Source organism: Austrofundulus limnaeus, unplaced genomic scaffold, assembly GCF_001266775.1.
Source record: "Austrofundulus limnaeus strain Quisiro unplaced genomic scaffold, Austrofundulus_limnaeus-1.0 Scaffold12, whole genome shotgun sequence".
Classification (NCBI taxonomy): domain Eukaryota; kingdom Metazoa; phylum Chordata; class Actinopteri; order Cyprinodontiformes; family Rivulidae; genus Austrofundulus; species Austrofundulus limnaeus.
Genome location: NW_013952414.1, coordinates 4,524,635 through 4,535,602, shown reverse-complemented (window position 1 = coordinate 4,535,602; position 10,968 = coordinate 4,524,635). Strand labels below are relative to the sequence as shown.

Genomic DNA, 10,968 nt, shown 5'->3' with positions numbered 1-10,968 from the left:
GGGTCCTCCGGAGGACCCGGCCTGTCGTTTTGGACACAGCCAGTATATAAAGAAAATCATCACTTCCTTGTCATTACTCTTCTTCAGTGATAGAGCTTGGTGATGTTTCAAACTGTTTAACACTGCCACCAACTGTTCAGGAGGATTTTTACACCCCTAAATGTTGTTTCACTGTGGAAGGGGTGTGTACAGCAGGGTGGCCAATGGGGTGGCCAAAGATTTGTCTATGGTGGCCAGGGCCACCCCTGGCCACCCCCTGGCTCCACCCCTGCTGTAAGAAAAACTTCACAAATAAAAAATACACTCGTAAATAAAWAAGTTCTGGGTGACACAAACAATTTATGGACAGATGAGATCATAAATGTTTGTTTTAAGGTGACTCATGTCTGAATAAAGTAAAACAGTGTTCCACATTAAAAAAGGCTTGTTCTTACAGTGCAGCACGGTGGCAGCTGTATCATGGTTTGGGCTTGTAGTTTGATGCCATACATTTGAATGAATTGTTATTTAAATCTTGCATTTTCCCCTCTATGTAAAGTTTTGACAAACACAGCTGCAGGTTTATGAGTCAGTTTTTGATAAAAACTCTGAATTTTCAGAATAAAACTGAAACTGTTCATCTCCGTTGCTTTATTCAAGTTTAGAACCAGAGCGATTCCTTCAGTTGTGCTTTTTATTTTGTTTACGACTCTGTGGCRTTGTACTTTTAATAAAACTGGGAACATTCGAAGAAGGTGCACGCCAAGTAGGAACAGCGCAGCTGCCACAAATGTTCAGAGCAGATGATTTATAGCAGCGTTGAAGAWTTGCTTTTTCCTTCTGTGAACGGTAATAAACAGTTTCCTCATTCACAGGCATGTGGGCATTACTCTGCCCTAATAACTGCAACATTTTCAGTGAAATATGAGTCAGTTTTTATGAGAAACCGGTTTCCTTTKTGCTGTATGGTTGTTAGGAGTTTAATAGAAAAGAATCAAACAATCAGTTTTGATCACTGCCACTGCAGTGGATTTTTAAAATAAATAAATATTCAAGGCTTTTATTCATTTTACTTCATTTTTAATATCTATCTATATATATATATATTTTTAATTTTCATATATTTTACATAGCCTTCACAACAAATCACAAATTAGTAAGACCAAACTGCTCTGCCAACCCTGATTAATGAAGAATGTTGTTTTTCATCAGAGAAATTCACATTTCATAGAATTCAAATAGTCAGAAACGCCAGAAAGATGCAAATATTGTGATATTTCGTTTGCGTTTACAGTTAATTGCGTGAAATAGTTTGTTAAATATGTCACTTGTTTTATTTTTGTCTTTTTTTCTCCCCACGAAATAAAACTGAATACCTTCCTTCAGTGACATTTCTTGCCTGTAGTTGTAAATATTGAGGCAACAGAACTTTTCTGCCTGCGTCCTTAGAGCAGCAGACTGGATTAGACGGTGATGAACTCTCCAACTAAACAACTGAGGAGTGAAAGATGAAGAAGACTCAAACAGGACTGAACTGCAGGTAAGAAAATAACAAATGTTTCTGCTTGTGTCTGTTAGCAAAATGTCATGAGTCTCTGAGCAGGTTTTAGTGAAACTCTTCAAAAGTAATCTGAATTTGTAAAACAGGATAATGGGTATTCTGTGCAATTAGAAACATGTTGATTGTTGTAATTAAAGATAGTTTACATTAATAAGGAAGCTAATAAATACTAATGAGTCATGAAGAAGGGGTGAGTTTATATTAGTGGGCACTTCTCAATCCTTTTCCAACAAATAAACAAAATCAGTGAGAAGGAGCTCTACTGTTGTGTATTTTTGTCAAATTTTCATTTTTTCACATTTTGGTTTTTGTATATTTTTTTCAAGTTAATTCAAATGGATTAAATCAATCAAATTATCTAAAACTTTKACATTTGGCATTAGCACTTTCAAAATAGCCACCACAGCAACATAACAATGACTATAACTCAGTCTAATAGACTGATATTGAGCWAAAATTTGGTGGRGAAGAAGMTGAGAGTCATCCTCATTTCATACTCTGAYTCGTGGTTTGACCTCACAATATTGTATAACATCATTTATAAGTTCTGATCTAACAGCCTCTTGTTCTTCACTTTGCTTCGTACAGAGGGTCTGGACTCTCGGCTACTGAGAAACGATTTCTTGCTGGAGGCGTGGCCTCCGTTGAAGTTTAAAAACAATTGGATTTGATTTACCCAATTGCTAACGTTTGGCCGTGAGGTGTAGAGCTCATCCGTGAAGGAAGCTAAGCTAAGAAGCTAACCGGGAATTGCATGTGCTATAAACAACCAACCCCTACTGGGAAGAGAGAAATACAGAGCTGAAGGAGATAGCTGTAAATGAGAGCTGCAGGCTTTGTGAGAAATATTTGAAAGCCTTGTCAACATGGAATAGCATCATTCACTTCCTCCGCTGCCATTGCTAAACTACGGCAGACTAAAACAACGCAGAAAACCAACGTCGTTCACAACTCCTCCTTCTGTTTGCCGATTGGCSYGATTGAAATTCTGTCAGAGAAATCCTTGTCTATGGGAGAAATCCCAGACRGAGCAGMGAWGGGAAACTAGCYAGGCTAGGWTTGRYCAGCTTCATCTCCAATTCTCCTCAATTTTAGTTCAAACCTTTGGCATTAAAGGTGGCAGGTATTCCTTTGAAGACTGTCAGCCTTTTATCATTATCCTGTGGTAGAGTCTCATCTTGCAATAGTAAATGTTGGCAAGAACCATGTTTACCGGTAGTGATTTTTCTTCTTAAAGTGCAGAAAGTTTCCCACAGAATTAAACACTTTTAATACAGGGCTGCCTAAGAGCCTTAAGATATTGGTTTTCCAGCCTTATCTCTTGTGTACAGAAGTTTCTCTGGAGTCTCTATATGATGAGCAGAAAATCCTTATATTTAAAAAATAAACGGCACAATTAATCATACAGAAYGGTTTGACAACATCATCGCAAACATCCTTCAGTGTCGTGTGCAAATATGAGATTTGTTTATCTAATAGCTAATTTAGTGTTTTCCTTTGACTTTTATCCTATCAGACACATTATTCTAACTGGTAATTCTTGTTAAATATTAAAAATAAACTGAAATAATTTGATTTGATCAAAGGTTTTGGCTTCAGCTCTGCTACTGTTTGCTGGAAATCACTGGGTCTGGTCTTTAGGAGAGACGCTTTTGTCCCGCTGATAAGACCCCTTCAGCACCACGGCAGTCGTCAATGGCTCCTGTGAGTGAAGCGCTGACAGAGCCCCTCTGTTCTGAAAGGTTCGCCCCTCTGTGCGCACACACAGGAAGCAGAGCGGAGCCAGAGCAGCTGGGCACGCGGAGGAGAATCGGGGCTTGTTGGGAAGCTGGCAGGGGAAGATGGAGGAGACATGGCGGGTAATTGGAGCACAGCATTATCCACCATCCTGGCTTGTTACTTTAATACCAGCTTTGATTGAGGTGAATGGGCCCCATGAAGGGCTGCGGTGGAGCCGATAAACCTCGGAGGGCTTGGCTTTGTCGGGGACACTCTTGGCACTCGTCGGGACTTCCTGGAGCTGGGACCTGTAAGGGGCACCTGAGAGACCAGAWGTCTTGGTGAGGAATCTCTGGTGGCATCTCTCAGCTGGCATTAGAGCCTGTGGTGACATTCATTGCTCAGTCTGGCATGACTGAACTGGGAGAGTCGTGCCAGCTTCCTATCAGCCTCCACATATCTGGCTGAGCGAGCGCTGCTGGAACTTGTGCTTCCTCCTCTGAGAAATGGAAGGAAAAAAAAGAGGTGCAGGAAATACAGAAAACACCGCTGTGCTTTCCTGACACCAACAAAATGCAGGATTTGTAGTATCAGTCGCAAAACACAATTTTTCTTGAAGATGCCACAGAAATACAAAACACCTTTCTGAAAGCATGGCAGCCGGTGCGCTTTGGAGATTAGAGCAGCTTTGAAGAATCTGTTTGCTTTTAGTGCTCAGTAATGTTTATCTGAAATGAGGCTGCATTAGGGAATGTTTGCTTCAAAACTACAAGCAGAGAGAGGGGAAAATAAATCTCCGGATGCTTTAATATTTGGTGGAAGAGTTAAAGATTGCTACATTTGTGTCAGTCAATTAGGACAGGAAAGGAAAGAGGAAAGGAAACAACCAATTTAAAGGTCCAAGTGAATAGGGAAAAAATTATCTGGAATTGTGAGGGAAAAAAGTGTTTAATGAGTCGTTCACGCTCCGTTACCTGCCTGACAGAAATAATCTCACTCACTCACTCACCTAGTTTGCCACTCGGAGGCCTGTGTGTACAGGCTGCTAATTAGCAGCGCTCCTGAATGGTCCCTGAACAAAAAGGCCTAAATCATTCTTTGGATAAAAGCCAGCATGAAGGCACATTTCAGTCATACTGTGAGCTTTTGAAAGTTTTTGATGTTTGAATTAGGATCATTCTAAGTGTGGTTTTCTTAAACCAGCATGATAAAATTAAATTTACATTTATTTAATGCCTTGCATAACGAAGTGTTAATATTCTAATAGCACTCAAATTAAGAGTTGGGGATGACTCTCAGCCACTACCATGCCAAACTTTAGCTTACTTTCTGCAAAAGTGACTGACTAATGGCCATTTTTTTGTTTGCTAATGTCAATTAGCTGTGGCAGCCATTTTTAACCTGTTTGACTAAAAAAGAAAATCACAAGTTTAAATAAAAACCTTTACAGAAATATATGTATGGCGTGTTATGAGTGTCAAAATTAAGACTGTTGCACAACCAGAGATTGCTGCATCCTCGTAGCAGGAGGCTATATCTATTCCTAAGTCAGCTATTGATCTGATTATAATAGGTTGGCACCGGTAACTGAGAGGCTGGTGTTGGCAAATGAGACCATTCATTTGCATTAGCATCGGAGAGGCTAGCAACTAGCATGCCTAGGCTAGTGACCCACTGGATTGCCAACTCCCTCCGCTGTCCATTGGCATGGCTAGGCTGGCATTAGCATTGGAGCATTGCATTAGCCAGTTTATCCATGCTAGTCACTAGCCTGTCCAATGCTAATGCCAGTTTATCCAAGCTAGTCACTAGCCTCTCCAAGGCTGACACCAACTTATCCATGCTAGTCGCTAGCATTGCTAATGCAAATGAATAGTCTCCTTCTCATTTGCTAGCATTGACCTCTCAGTAACTGGTGCCAGCCTATCATTAATTAGATCAATAGCTGGCTTAGGAATAGATATAGCCTCCTGCTACAAGGATGTAACCTTTGGTTGCGCAATAATCATAATTTTGGCCCTCATACCGGGCCATATATATGGGGTATTTTGCAAACACACACACACAAACAAGGACCATCGTGTGTTTTCATGTGCCTTTCATGGTGGTGGTCAATGCAGACGGTCACATTTGCCATTTTCACCAGTTCAGTGTTGCAGAGTTTGCTAATTAGCATCAATCACAGCAGAGTTCACTTTAATTAGGGCAACAATAATTTTTTTAAACGTGTTTATAAGCCAAAGTTCTGGATGGTTTAGACCCGATGCTTAAGGCGGAATCATTGTTCTAAAACACAAACAAGAGTCAGGTTGCTGTTTTAAAACATTAATCGAGTTCAGTATAAATTAACTCTGAAATTAACCTTAATGCTATTTTCATTATCATTAGACTAAGTTTAAACAATTTGCTTTTGTTTGTGTTTACTTTAGAAACAGTTTTATTCCCATATACTCTTGTTATGGGAAATGAGTTGAACTATAGCTTAAACACGATAAAGAAAAAGATAGATCGTGACTTTTAGAAAATGAACTGTTTTCTTTGATTGTTCATTACGAAGCTACAACACAAGCCCTTCACACAGACCGTTTCTCTGACGTGCACCAGCTCTCATCTTGTGACCTTTACACCGACTTCAGTAGTCCCTAAATGTCACTTTGGTGAAAAGTCAGTAATCATTTTAGACCCTGCAGTCAGAAWGGAATGTCATGTGTCTGACAAGGCGCTGCAAAGTTCATTGTATCGGCAAATTCATACAAACATGAAAGTAGCAAAACCCACTTTAGTGCTACGAGCTGGCTGGTGTTTGTGTTTGTGCTCCGAGTTCATCAGTTTGCTTTTCTTGAGGTCTGTTGGCGCACACAGTATAAAAAGATGAACTGCCAGGGAAAATGCACACATTTCCAGCTGTCTAACCTCCAACGCCCATTAAATGTACGTCCCATCCACAGCTTAACCCGCCGTCCTTTGGTCCCGGCCAAACACGACCACCTGTGGGTGTCTGCTGCTGCTGCAACGCTTCGTTTTCTAACGGCGAGAATGAAGTCAAGGTAAAGAGATTAATTCTTTGAAGTCAGAGTGCCCAAACAGCGGGGTGATTAATAACACCCCTCCATTACCCTCTGCACACAGATGGGATGTCAGGTTGAAGGTTGATGGAGAACAGCGAGGTGTGTGTTATTACACCCCGTCATACAGATTAGAGGTTGGACTTTAGACAGCACCCCTAACACCTCTACCACACCGCCGTTCGCTATTTATATCCTTCAGGTATCCTTCCGCTGCTGTCAAAGCCATTTGTCACTGTAGGGCCCTGTTGGAAAAAAAGAGAAAAACAACAACCTTCTTTAAAAACAGGTGGAAAATGTCTTTTACTTTGGTTTAGGGTGAYTTATGAAGTACTGTTGTGTTTTGGCTTTACATTGTTTGGCTTTAGGATTATTAAACCCAAAGGTTTCAGAACGAGTCRTAGTAATGGTTTAAACTTTGACATTAACTGGTGGAGTTRGTTTMAAACCTCTGGCATGAAAGATGTGATGCATTCCTTCAGGGAACACTAATTGTAAATTCTATAAAGAGAAGCTTCCTAAACTTTTTCATGCCATGCCCCCCCCCCCCCCCCAAACAACGGCATTAACTGTTGGCTGAGGACCCCCTTTGCAAACCCACAAACAATGCTACAAAATATGTACAGAAACAAACTTTTAGAATGCTTTTTTAATTATTATATAGTACTGCTAACCTCTCCAGTGCYAACACCAGCTTGTCCATGCTAGTCACTATCATTAAAAATTTATGAACATGTTTTAAACTATTATATTCCCASTAAAAWTAACTTTAACAAACTGTTGAAAATAAGAAYAGAACAAAATGAATCAAACCTCTCTTAACTAACATTCATATTTGTGCTTTTTATCCCCCCTAATTTGCCCAATCGGCCCCAATTCTAAAAACATTGCAATAAGGTGTTTGCACTGTTGAGATGTTTTCTTCCACACATTTTTTGGCGCATACCTCATTCCGCAACTTTTGTGTTATTTCAACGTTTTTCTCACTGAAAACGAAGGGAGCGGTCTTCAACATCTTTAAAACTCTTTAAAAATCTTTTCTTTACTTTTTACCTTTTATTCTAGTTYTGATTTTCTTAACTGCTTTGTAATTAATTTCAGTTTTTTGATTCTATTTTGCCGATTTTAGTTTTTTTCTACTTTTCTTCAGTTAATTTCAACTTTTATGTGCTTCTTTCTGCTATTTTTGAAATTTCAYGATTTTTCTGATGCTTTCTTCTAAAATCAGCTGCTTTTTGTGTTTTTAGCTACCTTTTAGCCAGTTTGAGCTTCTTTAGCCAAATTCGTCTTTTAGTGCTACTTTCAGCTTTTTTCYGCTAAATTCAGCAAGCATAATCTCTCTGTTTCTTTATGCTAATTTTARCTATTTTTAAAGCTGTTTTTTAGGCTAGCTTCACCTTTTTTAGCTATTCAGCAAAAATCTTTCAGCCKTAAGCTTTCGCACTGCATTCTTGTAGGAACTGCAAACTTTTAAGTTTTTATTCATCATCATAAACTTGATAAGTGAAAGCTTTACCAATGAAAGTGCAAACTATCACATCTGTACTCRTCACATCTTGTAGGAAGCAGTTTTTAATTTATGCACTCAACACAAGCAAACATATAAAAATAGTTAGCTGCAACTGAACCGATGAACAACCCAAAGGTTTTTCTGAAAAGAAATCTTACAGTTAATGGGATGGGATTCAAGAAAACACTTCTTGCTATGCTCCATCTGTAGAGTCGATGCTGTTAAGATTCTGCTTTCACAAACACATATTSAACTCTAAAACTAAGAGTTAACACTATCAAAATTCAAAAAACATTTTTCTTTTCTTTTTTTACAAAAAATATATAAAAGGTACAATGACCTGACATGTGATGAAATACKCCCAATAAATTGCTAAAATGCACATGTAAAACAGCTTTTTCTTTTTAAAAGAACATGTTCTTCMAACACTTGAGACACTGAATAAATGTATTTAGAAAATCTACAGATGTAGGCATTAAACATAATTTTCTGTACAAAATCATAAGAAAAAAAAGTTACATTTACATTGATAGCTAATTTTTTCTAGTTGCTAAAGAAACAAAAAGCAAAAGAAAAAAGAAAACATGATCAGTCTTGACCACAGACTTAAAATATCTACATCCTGATTCTATGACTGTGGGCGGATATTGATTCATCTGGAGTTTACTGCCGCAGTAAATGCTAAACGCCGCCGGGCATTAACACTACCTTTGTTTTTTATTTTACTTCCAAGACTAAAACCGACACCCAAGACAAGCAAAAACTGCCGCTGAACCCCTGGAATGCAACCCGTCATGCAAAAAAACTGAACGGAACAACAGAGGAAACACAATCAGATGAAGTCATGCAAAGCGATTTGTGGTTATTTCCCATCGTTACAAATACACATCAGTTTTAGAGGCATCCGAAGAAAAGTGAAGAGAATCTCGTTTCTAGCAGTATCTTTTTTTTTTGTCCACATTGGAGATCCAGTGGTCCATTTCTCAATGAAGAGTCTAAGCATGATGTTAAGTATTCCAAGTGTACCCCAAGGCACCTGAGAGAGAATGGGCTTTTTCCCCCTGTTGGCAAATGTTTGTTTTCATTACATACCAGCTGCCATAGAGTCTCACAGCGGGGCTGTCCCACGCATGGTGTCACGAATCTCAGTACAAAGCACAAAGAAAAGATTACAGTCGGAATGGACGACGGGGGAAAGGTCTCTGTGGCATGGCGTTAAGGGTTAATAGTCATCATAGGTGTTCAGRTCGGTGAAGTATGCGTTGGTGTAGGTCTTCCCGGCAAGCTGTGGGTTGAAGTACTTGTTTCTTTCCTCCAGAAGCAGGTTGTTTTTGTTGAAGGCCTGCAAATAATAATACAAAAAAAGAAGTGAAACAAAAAACACATGGAGAGGAAAAATAAAAATGGATAAAAGGCAGTCAAGTATTTTTTTTTGCAGCACATGGATCAAGTGATTATTCAGCCCAGATGGCAAGGTAAAAGTAAATCCAAAAAGAGCAACATAAATCAATGGGAGGCTGCTCGGTGAATGAAATGTACATTTCACAGAGCAAGGTCAAAGCATTTGCAAACAGGCTGGAAAAATGATAAGTCACCATGGGGTGAAATTATTCTGATACACATTCGAATGTCCACCTCTGTCATCTCTAATACCCAGCATCAGCAGTTTTTATGGATCTGGATTGTTGCTCCTCCGGGACAACCAAAGCCATAAAAATCGATCAAATGAGAGTCACATTTCTGTTAAACAATAAGGGAGAGCCATGGGGGCATCTTCTCTGTCCCTGCACGACACGGTAAACATGGGATGAGCTTCTGACGTGCTGCTCAATACAACATTAGCAATTTGCCAAATAGAGAYGGGAACATATCCAGTCTGTGGTGGTGGAGGAGTGTGATGGGAGTCCCTCGGGGCGGCATAATTGAACACTTGATGATGCTGCATTTACAGCTGATGGATGCTTCCGACTGACGCTGATGTGGAACAAGTGCGCTGAGCAAAAAACTCATATGTTCTGCTGCGTTCCCATTATGTGATTTGCACACAAAGGGAAAGTAATCGACTCTCCTGCAGCACCGCAGACCGTCATCTATCTCTGCAGGTGGGCCCTTGGCTGCTTTTAAACAGCTGTGCAGCCATGCTTGTTAGCATCATCTACTCTGTCTTTTCCTTACTTTAAACACATTTAATTGGCTTAAGAATGATTAAGTTTGAGTTTTTGGTGCGGTAGACCAAATTTGCTGTAACTTTAAAGCGCCWTTAGWGATAGAGAGGAAACAGAGGAGGTTRATAAGCTAAAGTTCTCCTTTTCAACTCRTCAAATTAACTGATTGAACAAAACATGAAGGACAAGCATAAAAAAATAATAAAGGAAACATGCAAATGTTTAGAGTATAACGAAAAGGGAGGGATACACTGCCTTCTCATAAGCCGGGAGGGAGAAGGGAGTCAGTCGTGATGGAGGGATGAAGGAGGTCTGAGCAGACAAAAAAAAGAGAAACTACTCCAACCTGCCAGACACAGGAAGTGCCACAGGAAGTGGAAGGGCAGGGCACGTTGTGGGAAGAGGAAGTAGTACTGACTGGGGTCAAAGAGTTGTTGGGTTAGGGGTCGAGAGGTGGRAATGTCGCAGAGGTCAGAGGTTAGTAGAAAATCTCCAGTCCACGCATAGACACCCCCATGTTAGCAGAGAGAGGCTGGTGYATGGCGGGGTCGTCCAGAGGCAAGAGGACCGACACGTCTGGCTGCAGGAAGGAGAGGAACGAGCAAGAATCATCCTCAAAGAAATGCTAAGGTCACATTCTGTCTAAAAAGGAGGCTTAGAAGATTTAATGCACATTAAACTACTATTAAACACAGACTTCTGCTTGAGCTCATAMACTAATAGAATATCAAAAACTTCTGAAAATCGGTCTCGTTTAAACAGTTACCAAAATAAATGTGTTGCTGAATTATGCAAAGCCAAACAACAATATTTTAAAAATCAAATTATTTCAGCCAGTAAGAATCCAAAAATATTATTATGGGAAACGATTAAGTCAGTGACAGGTGAAAGTAACAATAAAACATTTGAAAGTAACAAACAGGTGAAAGTAACAATAAAACATTTAATAACAATTCACAAAACTCAGTA

At 39.6% G+C, this 10,968-nt stretch overlaps 1 protein-coding gene across 2 annotated transcripts in view; it reads right to left on the bottom strand.

Annotated features, from left to right (window-relative positions):
- Positions 1-7,878: 7,878 nt before the first annotated feature.
- The window catches only part of sema5a (sema domain, seven thrombospondin repeats (type 1 and type 1-like), transmembrane domain (TM) and short cytoplasmic domain, (semaphorin) 5A), a 178,351-nt gene continuing 175,261 nt past the window's right edge, over positions 7,879-10,968 (bottom strand). The window contains exons 16-17 of one of the 2 annotated variants that reach the window (XR_001309788.1): positions 10,346-10,579; positions 9,092-9,176 (exon numbers count right to left, since the gene is read on the bottom strand). Coding sequence is in view for 1 of the 2 variants with exons in the window: in XM_014002365.1 (XP_013857819.1) it covers positions 9,057-9,176 (120 nt within the window). In the remaining variant the exon portion in view is untranslated. Of the gene's footprint in view, positions 9,177-10,345; positions 10,580-10,968 lie in introns of both variants that reach the window. The other variant, XM_014002365.1, reaches the window with a different exon arrangement.